This window comes from Dendropsophus ebraccatus, chromosome 15 (genome assembly GCF_027789765.1).
Source record: "Dendropsophus ebraccatus isolate aDenEbr1 chromosome 15, aDenEbr1.pat, whole genome shotgun sequence".
In the NCBI taxonomy this organism is placed as follows: domain Eukaryota; kingdom Metazoa; phylum Chordata; class Amphibia; order Anura; family Hylidae; genus Dendropsophus; species Dendropsophus ebraccatus.
Genome location: NC_091468.1, coordinates 56,616,793 through 56,637,889, shown reverse-complemented (window position 1 = coordinate 56,637,889; position 21,097 = coordinate 56,616,793). Strand labels below are relative to the sequence as shown.

The following is a 21,097-nucleotide window of genomic DNA, read 5'->3' as shown; positions in this document are numbered from 1 at the left end:
TCTATTTATTATTTATTTATTCCCCCCCCCCCCCCAACCCTCCTTAGAAAATTCCTTAAGGTTCAAAAGTCATTGATACCGATGCCAAGTAATCTTACTGGATTTCCTTCTGTGGTATTTCACTCGTCCCCTCCATGGCTCAGCGAACAAAATGGACAGACCTTCGCCTCCGCATGTGGTTCTCATTTTACATTTGTAAAGGTGCATTCACACTACAATTTAACCCTCCATGGAAAGGAGACATTGGCAATGTGTCAAAATCTGGTGCGGACCTATCCGTGCACAGACTGGCACAGGCTCCATTTACTTCTATGGCCCAAATGTTGACCGGTAACAATGTCGGGGTCATTAACTGCACATAAGTTTTTACTCAAGATCCAACTGCGAGGTTTGTACATGTGGGAAATGACCCGAATGTTGTTACTAGCCAACATTTAGAAGTAAATGGGTCCTATGCCAGTCCGTGCAGCCAGTCAGCACCCAATTTTCACAAGGTGATAACGTATTTGTGCCTCAAAAACACAACGTGCCCCCTAAATTACGTTTGGACGGGAATACCGCGCATGCTTGAACAGGTTAGAGCAACCATAGAATACCAGCAGGAGTGAACTGCACATGCTCGACCACTGAAAAGTGTGTCCTTGAGCCACAGTGACTTTGAATGGTTTATGTAGGGGGTGAGTGCCAAGAAATCCAACAATATAGAACATTTATTGCATTTACAAAGAGTTTGACATATAGGATACACTAAGGGTCCATTTACACAGAAAGATTATCTGACAGTTTATCTGCCAAAGATTTAAAGCCAAAGCCAGGAATGGATTTGAAAAGAGGAGAAATCTCAGTCTTTCCTTTATCTTTCCTGTTTAGTCTGTTTCTGGCTTTGGCTTTAAATCTTAGTCAGATAATCTTTCTGTGTAAATGGACCCTTAGGGTGCCTTTACACAGATTTCTCTGACAGATTTTTGAAGCCAAAGCCAGGAATGGATTTGAAAAGAGGAGAAATCTCAGTCTTTCCTTTCACAAATCTGTCAGATAAATCTCTCTGTGTAAAGGCACACTTAAGACATCAATGAAATTTTGGGCTATGGAGATAAGTGGTGTTTGTGGGAAAACCCTTTAAAAAAAAATAAAAAAAAAATAAAAAGAACTGACCCAAAACTAGACCTAAATATAAAAAAATACAAGATATATAAAACAGCAGAATGGAAACAGAGGACCATCTTTTGGCAAGGATTACGCAGGGTCTACTACCTCCAGACTGTGACCATATAGTGTGGTGAGGACTGTAAGCAATTATTACTCCAAGGCTCGGCCTAGAACGCCGCAGGCAGTCCCTTCCTCCATATTCTACTTCAACCGGATTGTATATCATTAAGGATGAAGGTTTCCGTCCGGTGGCCGTACAGATCATCTTAGACATCTGCAGGTTTAAGGATACAAGAACAACAAAGAAACACACAGTGCTCGGGACTACTGGCCGGATGCAAAGTGTGTGGTATAGTCAGTGTGGACAGTAGGGCACGACGCCTGACAACAATTAAAGGGGTATTCCATCTCGTAAAATTAAGATTTCACTAGGATATGCCATCATTTTACGATCGGTGGGGGTCTGACCTCTGGGACGCTCAAAGATCGTGAAAGAGACAAGGCTGTAATACTGAATGGTGAATGGGCCGGCTGCAAAACTAGGGCGCCACTATGCAGAAAAAGCAATAAGGCGGCCACAGTGAAACAGCACAGAGACCTTAAAGGGGTTATCCAACAAAAACCTTATTCTTTCAAATCAGCTGTTTTCAGAAAATTATATAGATTTGTAGATTTATTTCTATTTAAAAAGCTTGGGCCTTCCCATACTTTTCATCTGCTGTATGTCCTGCAGGAAGTGGCGTTTTCTTTTCAGTCTGACACAGAGCTCCCTGCTGCCACCTCTGTCCAGAGCAGGGGAGATTTTCTATGGGGGTTTGCTACTACTCTGGACAGTTCCTGTATCAGACAGAGATGGCAGCAGAGAGCACTGGAAAGAAAACACCACTTCCTGCAGGACATACGGCAGCTAATTAGTATAGGAAGACTTGAGATTTTTAAATAGAAGTAAAATTACAAATCTATATACCTTTCCGAAACCAGTTTGTTTGAAAGAAAATGGATTTTTGCTGTATAACCCCTTTAACTTTCTCTAAAAATCAGTGGTCCCAGAGATTGGACCCTCATGACCATGATGTAAAATCATATCCTTAGCAATATGCCATCAATGTACAGCTATTTCACATATATACAATAGAGTGCTCTACTATGGTCCCATATGGTATATGTGACAGCCCACTGTATATGGAGTAAGAAAGATTGTGTTGTATGTTACATGATCACTTCTTGAGAATCCGGTGCCTCATGGAGACACATTGGGGGAGATTTATCAAACATGGTGTAAAGTGAAACTGGCTCAGTTGCCCCTAGCAACCAATCAGATTCCACTTTTCATTCCTCACAGACTCTTTGGAAAATGAAAGGTGGAATCTGATTGGTTGCTAAGACAGTTCTACTTAACACCATGTTTGATAAATCTCCCGCATAGTATGGTGAGATGTACTACAGGCGCCATGCGTGCCGCTATACAAAGCTCATACACACAGAAGCAGTGCTTGTCTTCATTTCTTGCACACAGGGTACAGGCTGAGGCCTAGTATCCCAGGCAGATGACTTATTCTTAGAGGACCCATGTATAAATATCTCTAGGGTGAGGTTGTGCTTTACGGAGGATCAGTCACGGCGGGACTACATGTCTTATTAATAACCATAGGGCAGAACTGGATCTTATATAAGGCCCGAACCAATACAGCAGATTTACGAGCAACTATTTTTATTAGTCTCCTGACACGCAATGGGGGCGCTGATGCCCCCACGATCATTCCTAAAATGGACACAGGACCTAGGCTAAAGCCGGCTTGGCTTTCGTGAGAATTTTTTTTATTTTTTTCTTTAACGTTTTCCCTATTAACTTTAACAGGGAAGCAAAAATATGCAATGGGATGCTAGGCAAAAGCGGCAGGTTTCTGAAGATCAATAAATAAAAATTCGTTTTTAGGAGGGGGTGGGGTATTTTTTTCTTGGTATTCTTATATGTACCTAATCCACTATGGATTTAAAGGGGTAGTCTAGGAAGCAGAAAAGGTCTAAAGGTCCTACTTCACAGAACGATTATTGGCCGTTACAGCTGATAATCGTCCCGTGGAATAGAAGGCAACGATCATCCAACCTCGTTCATGTCCGCTGATCATTGCAGTCGTTTGTGTTTCAAACATGTTGAAAAACAAACGACTGTGATAGCAGTGATATGCTGCCGTCGCTCCGTGGAATAGGAGAGGCGTCAGCAGACAGTCACTATGCTCTATGGGCTGCCCGGACGGTCTAGCGATCACCCGGGGCAGGCCCCCTGCACTCACCCGCTCGCTGCCACCGTGTGTAATAGTGGTGGCAGCGAGCGGGGAACGAGGAGAAAACGAGCGTTGACAGCGCTCGTTTGCTCCTCACAGTCGGCCTGTGGAATAGGGGCTTAATTTAGGGCAGTATTACAAAGCCTGATAATTGGGGTAAGAGAGCGCCAATCTTCTAGATTGGCCATCGCTTACAGAGCCTACTGTGTGGCTTGACTGTTGTGCCTTTGGGTCCATTTACACAGAAAGATTATCTGACAGATTATCTGCCAAAGATCCACTGGAGTGCTCATTCGAGAGTCTCCACTGATACATTGCCCACTATAAAATTTGAATATGCAAGAAAGGGGTCCATGGAGCCTCGGTTACGAGTCTCAGAACATAGGAATAGCCAGATATCCCTCCAGGGAAGGAAACTTGTTGCCAAGGGGTGCCTCCCAGTGGGGAGGTCACCAAACCACCCTGATACATAGCCACTTAAGTCCCACTCGGTTACGAGTATTGGAACATAAATATGGAAACACCAGGGTTGCCCCTTTTGCGTCAAAGTAACTCTGTATTGCAACATGACAAGGGATTACCAAAGGAAGGCATCCACCCCCAGACAGCTGTTTCTGGGTATTTGCCCCTCATCAGTGTGGAGCATGACTCTGGCTAATGGGGGCAATGAAAAGTAGACCAACAAAACAAAACAATCACTGAGCTCAGGGAGATCAGTAAAAAAAAAAATAATAATAATACAATGGAGAACTCATTGAAGAGTCTCCATTCATACATTGACCCCTAGAAAATTTGAATATGGAAGAAAGGGGTCAGTGGAGCCTCATCTGGGAGAGTGTAACACAGGCTACACGTGTCAACAATTATTCGATAACACAGGGGAACAAAGGGAGTTTTGGCACAAGAACAGTTAAGTTGAGTATGTAGATTCTTTTTCCAGACACGTTAATGGAATCCGCAGTGAAAAATGGTTTGGATTTTCTTGTGGATTCGGGGTCAGATTTGCTGGATCATCCCCAGCCAATCCAACCAGAGTGGTTGCCCCCCCCTAGTCTCCCACAAAGCATAAATGTGGTTTCCCTACATGTAACCTCCGTGCAGGCTTTGGCTTCTATCGTAGTTCTGTGTCGGAAACAAGTGCTGTGTTATCGGATGGCGGATCGGAGTAGATGATGAAATATAGATAAAGCCTACTAGCAGCGAATACCTGTTATGTCATAACCACCGTGCCCCGAGGATTACACAGCCAGTATCATACCGCAGCATCAAGCCTTCCCGTGACAGCCATTGTACAATTACACGCTTCCACTGTAATTTTACAGAGTGCTACAGAACTACAGGAGATTGTTTTTCCTATGTGCTACAACTTGAAGAAACTTGTCAGAAGGTGATAGTAGGTGTGGAAATCAGTGAAAAGAGGCCCCGGGGAAAATAAACTGCAAACACATGTGAAAGCGAGGCTTCTGTATGTATCCAACCTGTAATTAGGAGAGATCGAGACTGTCAGTATAAATAGCAGTGAGGACAGTGGGCTGCTATGAGGATTCACTATAAATAGGGGAAAGCCTAGCAATACCGTCAAGCAAGCTAATACAGGTCAGGGGATGGAGCAGCACTACGATTGTCTCATGGTTCTCGCCAATGCAACAGGCCTGAAAACTCATTTCCAGTGACCTAGGCAGTGTTCACACGTACAGTGTTTTTTTTTTTTCTGACTCTTATATACTGTTTCCGCTATCGACATTCACAATCCGTCAAAAAAAAATACGGATTGTACATCCGTAGTGCGTATTTGTTTGCGGATCTGTTGACTCTGTACTGTACTAGTTTAAAGTCTCACTGTCAATAGTCCAGGAGATTGTAAGAAACTTTGTAATTGGGTTTATTAGGCAAATCTGCCATTATCTGCATTCAAAAAGACTGCAGGTCCCCAGGTCTCCCCCCCCCCTCCTGTCTCTCATTCACTGCTCATTATCAGGAAATCTTGACTGTTTTACACAGTCAGACCCTGTCTGTTCTATGGAAAGGGGAGGAGGGAGATTAGTCGCCAGCAGAGAACAAAGGATTACACAGTGGGACATGTGTGAAAGCGGTATTCAGAGATCAAAGAGGTCAGTGCTGACTTCAGGAGATAGCCCGGTGATGTAGCTTTAAATTAACTCTTTCTTGTCCTGGGGGTTTGGAGAGCTTCAAACTGTCCTGGGGGTTTGGAGAGCTTCAAACTTGTCCTGGGGGTTTGGAGAGCTTCAAACTGCTTTTTCATGATAAAAATGCATTTTTCGGCTAATAAACCCAATTACAAAGTTTCTTAAAATCTCCTGTACTATGGATTTCTGCAAAAAAAAAAAAAAAATTTAAATGATGGTGACACTTTATTTAAAGTTGATATCAGGTTATAAAAATTTGGAACCAGTTTGCCAACCGCAGATCCGCTTTTTTTTTTTTTTTTTTTTACGGATGCCAAAAGGTTACAAGCCGTAAAAAAATAGCGGATTCCATTGACTTCCATTGGCAATTCCGTAAGAAGAAGAAAAAAAAAAAAAAAAAACGCACACACAACACAGATTCACACAACACCAGGACATTTTTATCTCCTGTGGATCAAAATGCGTACTCGTAATCTACTGATGGTGTAAAGGGCCCCATAGAAATCGATGGGTAATAACTTAAAGCAACCCTGTCACTTCACAAAACTTTTGACATGTCATAGAGACTTGTCAAAAGTTTTCATCGGTCGGGGTCTGAGTGTTCAGACCTGTACTGATCGGGAGATAGAGGCGCGAGAGGATGCGCTGCAGCTCTGGATGCGGATTAGTCCAAAACCTGCATCCCCCCCACCAATATTTTGCACAATATAACTGTAGTACAGCACTGTGTATGATAGTCATTTCTGTAATGCATAGGCCTCTGAGCGCCCGTCCTCCCCGCCACATATAGTGGACTTTATGAAGTGAGCTCCATCTCCAGTCAGAGACCCAATGCTATTGAAGTCTATGGGGCTGGGTCTCTCGCTGGAGTCAGGAGCCATGGACATGGTCCATTATATGTGGTGTGGAGGATGGTAATTTTATGCCTGGAAAAGTCCTTTTTGTTCAATTTTTTATTTGCACATTTTAGGGTCTCTTTGTCCAGTTCCACATGCATGTTCACATACTGCATGACGTTCGGACGTGTAAACATGGCCATTCAAACTAACGGATCCATAGTCAAGTCGCAATTGTGGACAGTGCTACAGATCAAGGCATCACTGTGTCTTCCATGGTGTTTTCCAGGCTAACCTCAGGCCACAGTAATAAGCCAACAGGGAAAAATACCTGCAGAGTTTTCTTTAAGGCGTTTTTCTTGGTGCTTTTTCTGTGTCGGTGGCGTGCATCGTGCGCATCATGGAAAAACTGATGCCTTTGTGTGCATTGACTTCCTGAAACCTGACCCATTTTTTTAACGTACACCGTGACCACATTTTGTGTATGTTATGCTTAGCCAATCGCGGCTGAGCACAGTTGTGACGCGGCAGAGGGGGGACAGCGGAAGGGATTCGGCCGTCCGTCCGAAGATGACGTTTGTCACAAAATGGCGGACGGCCCTCGACACGGATCAGGTAATGTATAATGCACATCACACTTCCGGGTACACGGGCGCGGGTGGTGGGACACTGGGAACGGGGCGATTCACAGACATAACATACATTACAAAGTTGTATAACTTTGTAATGTGTGTTATTCTGTGAATTTTTTAGCGTCGCACTACCCCTTTAAATAACTGAACACAGCATCAAATCTGCTGCAGATCCTGTAGGTGTGAACGCACCCTTAAAAGGAGAAGTTTGGCAATTTTTAAAATCCGACAGGGGGGAATTTTATAACAAGTACGAACTTACCTCTCCCCTTGCCCGCGGTGGGACGGGCCTCAGGACCCCCGCAGGGCTCCGGGATCTCCAGTGTTGACATGTCACAACCTGGCTGATGGACGGAGTCCTGCCCTGACTGGGGCAGGACTCCGCTTCAATCACCGATTGGTTAAGCAGCCAATCAGGCGGGACAGGGCCCTCCGAGTCGTGACATCATCACAACTCGGTGGAAAATTCCTTCGATCACCGCGGGCATGGTGAGAGGTCAGTTCGTACTTGTTATCAAATTCCCCCTTGCCCCTTTCGGCTGCAGGATTTTAAAAATGTCCGGACTTCTGCTTTAATAGAAAAAACTGAAGCATCTGTTTTCCATTGACTTCCATTATAAGGGTACGTTCACACTTACCGGATCTGCAGCAGATTTCATTTAAATAAATAACTGAACACAGCATCAAATCTGCTGCGGATCCTGTAGGTGCGAACGCACCCTAAAAAAGAAAATGGATCATTTTTTATTCCGACCATGCTTTAGTGTACGTTACTCAACAACGGACAGTAAATATTCGGTGTGACGCCGGCCTTATTTCCAGGCAGATTTATCAATCGGTCTGTTGCCCATAGCAACCAATGAGCGCTCAGCTATCAATGTACAGTATCAGGCCACGTGACTTGAGCCAATCGCATAGGTGTGCGGCAGGGTCCCCCAACCTGCAGCAAAACCAGCATCCCCATCATGCCCTGACAGGCTTGGGCTCTCGGAGCACGATGGGGGTTGTAGTCCTGCAGCCTGTGTGTGTATGTGACAGCAGACGGAGCGGCGCGGCCCGTGTGACAGGAGCCTGGGAAGAGGCCGCAGGATTTATGAATGGCCGCGGTCACGTGACCGGGAGTTCTCGGCTTCTATTCACAAATCCAGGGCCGCGCGGCCGGAGACACGGGAGGCAGCAACACGATCCGTCCCCTCCTCGTCCCCTCCTCCTCCCCCGGGACGCCACATCCGACCCCACCCTGCGGCCGCACTCACCGTGACAAAGGCCGCGCAGGTGGGGGAGGGGAGCCGTCTGCAGCTGCCGGCACCTCGCTGCCCGCTGCGGGTTTTTTTATGAATGGGAAGTGCAGCATGCAAATCAGGAGGGGTCACCAGAGAAAAGATGGCGGCCGGAGGAGGGGGGGTGACCCGGGGGGCGGCAATGCTTACACACACGTGTGTCACAGCTGCCAGACTACAACTCCCATCAACCCTGGGAGACAGAATGGAGAGCACTACTGCCACACTGACTGGCGGTGCATGATGGGAGTTGTAGTTATCCAACAGCTGGAGAACACTGTCTAAGAGCGAGAATGGGGAACCTTCCCCCCCCAGCTGTTCTATAACTACAACTCCCATCATGCTTAGGCAGATAAAGCTTTGGCTGTCCAGGTATGATGGGAGTTGTAAGTTTGCAACAGCTGGAGGGATGAGGGTTTCCTATCCCTGCCTTTAGAGCGTACTACAACTCCCATCATGCTTGGGTACTGTAACATCTGTACAGGCTTTATATAGTAGCTGGTAAGGAGATGCAGAGGAGCTATAACCCCCATCATGTGTCTGTTACTGTGCGACAGGAGCTACGTAGGCAGTATAGGACATATACCAGACGTATAACTACGTATATCCCATTTTCTGCCATCACCTGATATTAACACACGTCACAGGGACCATGTACAGCCATGGAATAGAGGTTACAGTACAACGTTCATTGGTCCAGCAGCCATCTCTACAAGCGTGCATACAAAACCTCTGACGGACTCCTCTGGTGGTAGCGGATCTCCAGGAGAAGACATTAATATCCCCCTGGCGTCCCCCAACATCTGTAGGGTGAAAGCACTCAATAGTTCCCTATACACATTAGACCATAGGTGTCAAACTCAGGCTCTCCAGCTGTTACAGAACTACAATTCCCATCATGCCAGGACAGCCAAAGCTAAAGCTGGAGAGCCTGAGTTTGACACCCCTGCACAGGATGATTATCGTGTGAAAAATCGTTATATCGTTCGAATTTAAACGATAATCACACCGTGTAATTGCAGGCAACAATCGAAAAATCGTTCATATGTCGTTGACCATTTATTTAGATCTGACCCTAAAGTTCTCGTTAATCGTTCGCTGTAATTCCACATTCGTTCGCTCAAGCTCCTCGTTTGTTCACTAATCGTTCAGTGTAATTGCACATTGTCCATTGTTTTCCGGGGATCAGAAGAAATAAACGATCATAGAAACGATCGCAATAACGACCATCGTTCTATGTAATATAGTGAACGGTTTCAGGTTAATGATAAACAATCTCGTTTGCAATAGTTTATCGTAAGTCGTTAAAAATTTCTCAGTGTAATAGCAGGGATGGGGAACCTTCGGCCCTTTAGCTGTTCCAAAACTACAATTCCCATCATGCCTGGACAGCCAAAGCTGGGCAGAAGGTTCCCCATCCCTGCTTTAGGGTCCTATTACACAGAGCGATTTTTAACGACTAACGATAAACGATTGCAAACGAGATTGTTTATCATTAACCTGAAATTGTTCACTATATTACATAGAACAATGGTCGTTAGTAACGTAACATCTACAGAGAATCTGCCCTGTGTGAACATACCCTAAGCAGAAGTAATGCTTTGGCCAATGGAATGACTTTTAGGGTCAATTTACACAGAAACATCTGACTGACAGATTATCTGCCAAAGATTTGAAGCCAAAGCCAGGAACGGACTATAGACAGAGATCAGGTCATAAAGGAAAGCCTGAGATTTCTTCTCTTTTCAAATCCATTCCTGGCTTTGGCTTCAAATCTTTGTCAAATAATCTGTGTAAATGGACCCTTAGAAAAATCAATGCACTATGTGAGCCATCACTTGTGCTTGGGATATGCAGTGCGTAGTGATAGGTCATCCCTGTATTAGGGGGTCCTTCAGTAATGTTATTCACAGTGCTGTATACTAAACAGTGTCCAAATAGGAGGCAGGTAGCATTGTTCCATGTGCTCATTCCAGGGCACTCACCAGGCCTTCTGCAAGATGGTAACCGTTATAGATGCCACCATTCTGCACGCCATAAAGACGGCCACCAGCACCCAGGATAATGGACGACTGTCAAAGTATGAAGAATTAATTTAGCCCAAATACTACTCTATATAGAGCAGGGGTAGGGAGCCTTGGCTCTCCAGCTGTTGCAAAACTACAACTCCCATCATGCCTGGACAACCAAAGCTTTAAATAAAGAATATGGGTGTCAAACCCACGGCCCCCCATCCTCCCATCATGCCTAGACTGCTAAAGCATGATGGGAATTGTAGTTTAGTGACAGCTGGAGGGTCACGGGTTTGACAGGTCTGATATAGAGTAATGGTTTTCTGATCAGTATACAGGGATGGACAGACTACTGTGAAACATAGGAGCCTATGTGACTTTTACTCTCTCAGCAACAGGAATTTCCATAGACACCAATAAAAAACAACCCAAAAGGCTACAGACCACTAAATTACAGGTCACATCGGCCCCTGGGGTGTTGTCGCAGACGGTCGCCCTGAGGATGGGCAGATATGGGGACGTTGGGGCGGCCGTTGCTATGTCACTGTGTCAGCGTGACTTTACCCCGAGGACGAGGCTGCAGTTTAGACTTCCTAGAAGGTTTAGGATCCTTCATCTCCATATAAAGAGCTGGAAGTGGAGGGGGATGTCTCTACAACCACTTTACAGCCAGATGTTCATTCACCGTCTCCCAGACATTCACATAGCTGTGCGCTGCCACGGTATACGACACCGACATAAAATACCCACACCCTATAATAGGTAGGTTAATACCCTTTACTAGAGAAGCTGGAGATAACCAAGAAAAAAAAAATTACGGGGGAGATTTATCAAACATGGTGTAAAGTGAAACAGGCCCAGTTGCCCCTAGCAACCAATCAGATTCCACCTTTCATTCCTCACAGACTCTTTGAAAAATGAAAGGTGGAATCTGATTGGTCGCTAGGGGCAACTGAGCCAGTTTTACTTTACACCATGTTTGATAAATCTCCCCCGTATACATCTCTATTTTCTTAAGAAGCTGAATAGTAAACCTGTCTAAGAATACAGCAATTCATACAGTTAAAGGGATTATCCGGCGCTACAAAAACATGGCCACTTTCTTCCAGAGACAGCACCGCTCTTGTCTCCAATTCAGGTGTAGTTTGCAATTAAAGCGAATGTACCATCAGGTACATTCGCTTTAACCTGACCAACGAATAGATCGGCGCAGGGAAGCAGATGCCGTGGTCCATTTTTTGAACCGTGGCCTGGTTCCCGTGTACGGCGCTGTTCTATCCACAGGTACCGGGCCGGGGCTGAAGCCCCTCTATGACGAGGCTCAGTTAGAATAAATGGAGCCACGTCATAGGGGGGCAGGGGATTCCTCCCACTGGGGGCGGCCCAGCCCGCCTCCAGTGCGTCAGCCCCAGCCGTTACCCATAGATAGAACAGCGTTGTACACGGGAACCAGGTCGCGTTTAAAAAAAAAAAAAAAAAAAAAAAATGGACCGCGGCACTGGCGCTGATCTATCCGTGGGTCAGGTTAAAGCGAATGTACCTGATGGAACATTCGCTTTAAGCTCAATTAACTTCAATGAAACTGACTTACAAAACCTGCACCAAAACTGGAGACAGAAGTGGTGCTGTCTCTGGCAGAAAGCGGCCATGTTTTCGTAGAGCTGAATAACCCCTTTAAAGTGCTGCCTGCCTAGGAAGTCAAGGAATGGAGGCTAACAGCTCTGTAGGAAGTCAACGCTCACCTAAAATTTCTCAGCTCTGATTACTAGGAGTGAAGAGAGAAGGTTGAGCACTTCTCTCTCTGTGCACAACTGGGAAACTGCCATAGACTTAGGGCCCTATTCCACCGGACGATTATCGTTCAGATTATCATTAAATCGTTCGAATCTAAATGATAATCTTTCGGTTGAAATGCAGTTAACGATTAACGACCGAACGAGAAATCGTTAATCGCTTTATAAGACCTGGACCTATTTTGATCGTTGCTCGTTCGCAAAACGTTCGCATTGAATAAGGGCCCTATTCCGCCAGACTATTATCGTTCAGATTATCGTTAAATCGTTCGAATCTAAGGGCCCTTTTACACAGAAAGATTTGAAAAGAGGAGAAATCTCAGGCTTTCCTGTATGACCTGATCTCTGTGTATAGTCTGTTCCTGGTTTTGGCTTCAAATCTTTGGCAGATAATCTTTCTGTGTAAAAGGGCCCTTAACGATAATCGTTCGTTTGAAATGCAGTTAACGATTAACGACCGAACGAGAAATCGGACCTGGACCTATTTTTATCGTTGCTCGTTCGCAAATTGTTCGCATTGAATAAGACATTGTTCGGTCGCAGTAGATACGAACGCAATAGCGAAGAAAAAAACTATCACAAATACGATCATAAGTAACGATTATTGTTCCATGGAAATGAGTGAACGTTTTAAGGTCTTTCGCAATAGCGGTCGTTTGAGATCGTTAATGATTATGCGAACGATAATCGTCCGGTGGAAAAGGGCCCTTAGGGTCCATTCACACAGAAAGATTATCTGACAGATTATCTGCCAAAGATTTAAAGCCAAAGCCAGAAACAGACTATAAATAGGGAACAGGTAATAATGGAAAGCCTGAGATTTCTCCTCTTTCCAAATCCATTTCTGGCTTTGGCTTTAAATCTTTGGCAGATAATCTTTCTGTGTAAATGGACCCTTACACCCAGAGTCCATCTCTGTCACGTGGCACATAGCTGAGATAGAACACGCTTAGTGCACATGTATCCCGGCTCACTCAGGCCCTGAACAATCTGAACTTCAGACGTCTCAAGTGACAGTGCCCATTCACCTTCACAATTTACATCGCACATTTTGAATGAAGAAGGGTGAAATCTGCAAGTGGATGGGCCTCTAAATCAGGGATGGGGAATCTTTGGCCCTCCAGCTGTTGCAAAACTACAATTCCCATCATGCCTGGACAGCCAAAGCGAAGCACCTTCTGCACAACCCTATTTGAGTAAAAAAAAAAAAAAATTTCTATAAATGTGCCAGGAGAGGACTTCTTTAGGGTTCCCATATACCTAGTGGTTATGTGTGGCATGGTTTACAGCGGGTATAGGGGCACCCTAAAACGGATTCCGATACTATATCTCCGTACAAGCTTCAAGTATGCAGTGTTATTACTGCGCCCTATGGCAATCCATGACCCTTGGCAGATCTCCTTATTTTAGATAGAGATCTTCTGTATAATTTACACAGAATCCAACAAAAAATAGAATTTATCAGATGCCATATGACAGGGACATTGGGGAACTATTGTGAGAGTGCGGCAGTGCTGACTGCAATAAACTGGTGAGTGAAGTACGCTGTCACACGCTTCTCCCAGTTATATCTAGACATTGGTTGGCGGTCTCAGGACAACTATCCTGGCCAATAAAGCATCTGACATGTCTGTGTGACTTGGCATACGTTTTTTTTTTTTTAAGGTGAAAGTAACGCTACCGGCACACCAGTTACCTGTAGGGCTCTATTACACGGGGCGATAGTCTGCCAAATCAGGCCGATTTGGAAGATTATCGCTCCGTGTAATAAAGAGAACGATCAGACAATGATCATTGGCTGATTGGGTCTTTTGGTCCTGACCTTAAGGGCCCTATTACAGGGGACGATTATTGTGCGTCGTTATATAGTTTGAATTTAAACGATAATCGTTCTGGGGAATTGCAGGCAACGATCAAAAAATCGTTCGCGTGTCGTTGATCGTTTATTTAGATCGGAACCTAAAATCATTGTTAATCGTTTGCTGTAATACCACATTCGTTCGCTCAAGTTTCGTGTTTTTTCACTAATCGTTTAGTGTAATTGCACTTTGTCCATTGTTTTCCTGGGATCAGAAGGAATAAACGATCATAGTAACGATCGGAACTAACGACAGTCGCCCGGTGTAATCTGGTGAACGATTGGAGGTAGACGATAAACAAAAAATCTCATTTGCGATCGTTTATCGTTAGTCGTTAAAAATCACTTCGTGTAATAGGACCCAAACTTATCTGCCACCGACCAAGCTACATTTAATAGCGATGAACGTCCGACAGCTGATGAATGTGTAAAAAAATAAAGATAGATATATATATATATATATATATATATATATATATATATATAAATAAAATATATATATATATATATATATATATATATATATATATATATATATATATATATATATATATATATATATATATATATATACATACATACACACACACACACACACACACACACACACACACACACACACAGCCCTTGCTGCATGATTATCGAGACATATATAGGCTCATCTAGCAGATCGGCGCTCCCTTAGGGTATGGAATCGGCAAAGAATTTCAAGTGGAGTTCGGATTCCGCTTGAAATTCCACCTGTCCCATTGATTCAATAGGATATCACATGCACACAGTGCCATCCACCCAAAGACATGACATGTCAATGAAATGCAATTCTTCACAGATTCCGTAGTGTGAACATACCCTAACACCAAGTCATTGGGCCGTGTAATACAGCCTGTAGACTACACTTCATTTACTGAAGCTTATGCCTGCTCAGTTATATAAGTTTTTAGACACCTGACCTGGTTTTAGTCACCTGACCTAGTAGTACAAAAGCATCACTACTAATAAGTAAAGTTTTAGTGCATATACTACATAGAGACCAAACCTTATTGTAAGGTGCCATCACTTATTCAGTAGCATAATAGTACGTCTGCAATAGGAAGCATTACAGGAAACGTAAAGGTTTGACTTATTCTAGATAACCCCTTAAAGGAGTTATCCAGCACTACAAAAACGTGGCCACTTTCTTCCAGAGACAGCACCAGTCTAGTCTCCAGTTCAGGTGTGGTTTGCAATTAAAGCGAAAAACCAAAACAAATTTCTTTCAAATCAACTGGTGTCAGAAAGTTATATAGATGTGTAATTTACTTCTATTTAAAAATCTTAAGTCTTTTCATACTTATCAGCTGCTGTATGTCCTGCAGGGAGTGTTGCTTTATTTACATTTAGACATAGTGCTCTCTGCTGACATCTCTGTGGGAGACAGGAACTGTCCAGAGCAGGAGAGGTTTTCTATGGGGATTTGCTACTGCTCCGGACAGTTCCTGACATGGACAGAGGTGGCAGCAGAGAGCACTGTTTCCGAATGTAAATAAAACAAAACTTCCTGCAGGACATACAGAAGCTGTATGGGAAGGCTTGAGATTTTTAAATAGAAGTAAATTAAAAATCTATATAACTTTTTGACACCAGTTGATTTGAAAGAAAAAAGGTTTTCGCTGGAGAACCCCTTTAAGCTCCATTCACATCAATGGAACTGAGGTACAAAACCTAGACCCAAACTGGAAACTGATAAAACATGATGCCAACATGGACCCAATCTGCTGTGGACAATAAAAGGGTACTCCAGTGAAAATTTGTTTCTTTCAAATCAACTGGTGCCAGAGATTTGTAATTTACTTCTATTAAAAAAAAAATCTCCAGTCTTCCAGTCTTTATCATCTGCTGTATGCCCTACTGGGAGCGGTGTATTCTTTCCAGTCTGACACAGTGCTCTCTGTTGCCACCAGTAGCAAATTCCCATAGAAAACCTCTCCTCCTTTCCAGACTGGAAAAAAAATACACCACTTCCTGTAGGACATAAAGCAGCTGATAAGTACTAGAAGACTTGATATTTTTTAATAGACGTATATTAAAAACCTCTGGCACCAGAAATTGGAATGATTTTTTCCCAGCTTGAGTACCCCTTTAAGGCCAATGCAGCAACAGTTGCCTATAGAAACCATTGCTTAAAGGAATAGACGAACAGCTGTCCATAGCAACCAGTTTCACATATGATGACATAACACAAAGAGAAGGATATTGGTTCCCAAGGGTAACCATTCATTATTACTCTGGGAAGGCTTTGACGCCCATTCAAATAAAACATGGCGGCTAACACAGACATCAGAGAGCCGCCCATACAACGTATGCTATGGAGGCTCCACAGAGTGAGCAAAATGTAATAATAATCGCTATACCAATGTCCATAGGAACGCCACACGGCGACAATCGGCAGGGACACACATGTACAAACATGACATTAGTGACAGGCCGCACATTATCTCCCTCGGGGGCTCTCGATGCCTCAGGCCCAGTGAATGGCTGATAATTACACGGTAACCAGATGCCTGCAATGAATGGGAGACCTACAGGTAACCCAAACACCGGACCCTGCCCCCGGATGAGGAGGACTAGGACACGTAGGATGGCGATGCCAGGGGAAACAATGAGCGGTCCCTACGGGGGCAGGATACCCAGCAGCAGCTCCGCTCTAATCTGACATCTTTTTGTGAATGGCGGTGGCTGCTCTGTGTTTAGTCTGAGTTCACTTCCTGAGGTGAACGTCGCATTTACCACACCTGATAGAGAACACGGCAACACAACAGTCCACACATCAGCAAAACTATAGTCTGTCAGACACAATCTGACTGCAAGAAAGCTGGGTGACAGCTAATAGGGACGATATACGAAGAGGGACAGCTAATAGGGACGATATACGAAGAGGGACAGCTAATAGGGACGATATACGAAGAGGGACAGCTAATAGGGACGATATACGAAGAGGGACAGCTAATAGGGACGATATACGAAGAGGGACAGCTAATAGGGACGATATACGAAGAGGGACAGCTAATAGGGACGATATACGAAGAGGGACAGCTAATAGGGACGATATACGAAGAGGGACAGCTAATAGGGACGATATACGAAGAGGGACAGCTAATAGGGACGATATACGAAGAGGGACAGCTAATAGGGACGATATACGAGGAGGGACAGCTAATAGGGACGATATACGAGGAGGGACAGCTAATAGGGACCATATATAAGGAGGGACCGCTAATAGGGACCATATATAAGGAGGGAGAGCTAATAGGGACAATATATAAGGAGGGACAGCTAATAGGGACGATATAAGAAGGGACAGCTAATAGGGATGATATAAGGAGGGACAGCTAATAGGGACAATACTACAACCCCCTCCCCCAATGGGGTTCTAACCCAACTTCTACATCAAAGCTGCCTAAAGCAGGGTGACCACATATTCACACTGCTCCCCAACCTGTGGCAAAACTACAACTCTCATCGTTTGAAAAGAGACACCATTTGGGGAACACTTAGTACATATACCTATAAAGGCATGGACGCCAAGATTCACACAGAATTTCCACGATTGCTCAGTAGAGGAAATAGCGCACCATGTATAGAGGATACAGTAGTATACAGATATATTGGTTATACATAAAAAGTATATAGAAGCTTACAAAACCAAAAAGCCCACAATCAGAGATCCAATATATTATAAAGTATTGGTTAAGACAAAGATGACCATACAGGACTTGTCATATAATGTAGGATCGGTCTGATCTCTCCAATCTGTCAGTTATGTACCCGACACGTCACGTGACCAATTGGTGACGTCCTTGAGATGCCACATGTGACCATTCGGCAATGTCCCCAACACGTCACATGTGACCATTCGGCAATGTCCCCAACACGTCACATGTGACCATTCGGCAATGTCCCCAACACGTCACATGTGACCATTCGGCAATGTCCCCAACACGTCACATGTGACCATTCGGCAATGTCCCCAACACGTCACATGTGACCATTCGGCAATGTCCCCAACACGTCACATGTGACCATTCGGCGATGTCCCGGAGACGTCACATATGACCATTAATGTACCTGACACATCACATGTGACTATTCAACGATGTACCCGACATGTCACATAGGACCCTCGAGCGATGTATCCGACACGTAACATGACCATTCAGTGATGTACCTGACACGTAAGGTATGATCAGTAAGTGATCTACCAGAGATGTCATGTATAATAATGTGATGTAATGTTTGATCAGTCTGTCATCGATCCAACATGACAGGTAGATGACAGACTGATCATATGTTACATTACATGTCAGGTAGATCTAGATCACAGAACAATCCTATGTGACGTGTCAGATTAAGGAATGATCCTATGTAACATGTCGGATAGATCACAGAACAATCCTATGTAACATGTCAGATTATAGAATGATCATATGTAACATGTCAGATTATGGAATGATCCTATGTAACATGCCGGATTATGGAATGATCCTATGTAACATGCCGGATTATGGAATGATCCTATGTAACATGTCGGATTATGGAATGATCATATGTAACATGTCGGATTATGGAATGATCATTTGTAACGTCGGATAGATAACAGAACAATCATATGTAACATGTCGGATTATGGAATGATCCTATGTAACATGTCGGATTATGGAATGATCCTATGTAACATGTCGGATTATGGAATGATCATATGTAACATGTCGGATTATGGAATGATCATTTGTAACGTCGGATAGATAACAGAACAATCATATGTAACATGTCGGATTATGGAATGATCATATGTAACATGTCGGATTATGGAATGATCATATGTAACATGTCGGATTATGGAATGATCATATGTAACATGTCGGATAGATCACATAATCACCATACGTGACATGTTTGTTACACACAGACTGTTCATACATGATAATTCAAGTAGATCACACAACAATATGCAGCATATCAATACAAAGTATAGGAATGTACAATGCTGGAGCCAGTAGCAGATCACGCACCACTGCCACATACATCTATACATGTCCTATTATATAAGGAGGACTGTGTGTATATATATATCTCTCAACACATATATATTATATTACACACAATACACCTGGACAGCTTAATGCCAAAACATAACCACCCTGCACAGTGCCACATATAGCAACATCACATAGTGTCCTGTGCCCACCGACAGGTGAGACACCTCCAGCCGCCACACCACCTTACACCTCCACTGTCTTATTACAACACACCGGTGTTTATTACAGTCTCACAAGAGGTTCTGCAGCAGCACACATGACTTCTTCTCCTGTACAGGTCTACAACTAGTACCAATAACGCCGCCTGTACCCCCTATAGGAGACTATGACAGTGGATGGCACACAGTGGCGGATTTCTTGCCACCCTATACAGTTATGTAGGGTCACTGACGGGTCTCAGGTGCCAATGCCAACTTTGTTGCATTGAGTGGCATCTATTCTAGGTTGTGCCCATGTGCCCTGGCACCCTCCACCACCATCAGCTTTGTATGCAGCTCTTCCATTGCAGGATATGGAGCTGCCACAGGTTGCCATCATCCTTATTGTTATGCAGCATACAGATTGCAGCTCTGCAGGCCGATGCATGCTCCCCGGGCTGCACACTGTGCCATGCTGCATGCACCAGCAGCCCCATCTGCAGCAATGCACTGCAATCCAGCAGCCATGCAGCCAGCCCTCCCATGCATGCAGCACCCCGGCAGCAGGGGGCAGCACTTACTCCTCAGGGGGGGCTTCCTCGCTCATCTTGTCCCGATCACCGTCGTCTTGTGGCCGCCTCGGGGGGCTCCGAGCTGCTCATCTTTCCCAGGCGGTGTATGACTCGCTCTCCCCCGGTTGTGCAGTCCTGCTCCCTCCTCCCGTGGACGAGCGGCGGCGGCGTGTACCTCCCGGGGACTGGCTGGTTATAAGCAGGCGGCTGCTGCGCCCCGCCCGTGTGGCTGCTGGTGGTGGCCCCGTCCGAGCCCCATCTCCTGTTACTCCATGTTGTCTCCGGGTCTGGCAGGCACTGTGTGTGTGTGTGTGTGTGTGTACAGTAGATGTGTGTGCGCCTCTCACCCGCCGCAGGGACGAGGAGGAGAGAGAGACGGAGAGGAAGTGGGGCGGAAGCGATGACGTCACCCTCCCCAGCAACAAGCAGCTGCGAGGACACGAGAAGGAGGGAGGGGAGAGCAGACGGACGGGGGAGGGAGCAGGGGGGGAGAGCAGGGGTACAGGCCGGGGGGAGAGCAGGGGTACAGGCCGGGGGGAGAGAGGAGAGAGCAGGGGTACAGGCTGGGGAGAGAGGGAGCAGGGGGAGAGAGCAGGGGTACAGGCCGGGGAGAGAGAGGAGAGAGCAGGGGTACAGGCCGGGGAGAGAGAGGAGAGAGCAGGGGTACAGGCCGGGGAGAGAGAGAGAGGAGAGAGCAGGGGTACAGGCCGGGGAGAGAGGAGAGAGCAGGGGTACAGGCCGGGGAGAGAGAGAGAGCAGGGGTACAGGCTGGGGAGAGAGAGGAGAGAGCAGGGGTACAGGCCGGGGAGAGAGAGGAGAGAGCAGGGGTACAGGCTGGGGAGAGAGGGAGCAGGGGGAGAGAGCAGGGGTACAGGCCGGGGAGAGAGAGAGGAGAGAGCAGGTGTACAGGCCGGGGAGAGAGGAGAGAGCAGGTGTACAGGCCGGGGAGAGAGGAGAGAGCAGGGGTACAGGCCGGGGAGAGAGAGAGAGCAGGGGTACAGGCCGGGGAGAGAGAGAGGAGAGAGCAGGGGTACAGGCCGGGGAGAGAGAGAGAGCAGGGGTACAGGCCGGGGAGAGAGAGAGGAGAGAGCAGGGGTACAGGCCGGGGAGAGAGAGAGGAGAGAGCAGGGGTACAGGCCGGGGAGAGAGGAGAGAGCAGGTGTACAGGCCGGGGAGAGAGGAGAGAGCAGGGGTACAGGCCGGGGAGAGAGAGAGAGAGCAGGGGTACAGGCCGGGGAGAGAGAGAGGAGAGAGCAGGGGTACAGGCCGGGGAGAGAGAGAGGAGAGAGCAGGGGTACAGGCCGGGGAGAGAGGAGAGAGC

General features: G+C 45.6%; 1 protein-coding gene across 1 annotated transcript in view; it reads right to left on the bottom strand.

Moving 5' to 3' along the window:
• The window catches only part of SPRED2 (sprouty related EVH1 domain containing 2), a 71,316-nt gene extending 51,170 nt beyond the window's left edge, over positions 1–20,146 (bottom strand). The window contains exon 1 of the mRNA XM_069954497.1: positions 19,786–20,146. Coding sequence (XP_069810598.1) covers positions 19,786–19,811 — 26 coding nt within the window. The 5' untranslated portion in view covers positions 19,812–20,146. The remainder of the gene's footprint in view (positions 1–19,785) is intronic.
• Positions 20,147–21,097: the final 951 nt, after the last annotated feature.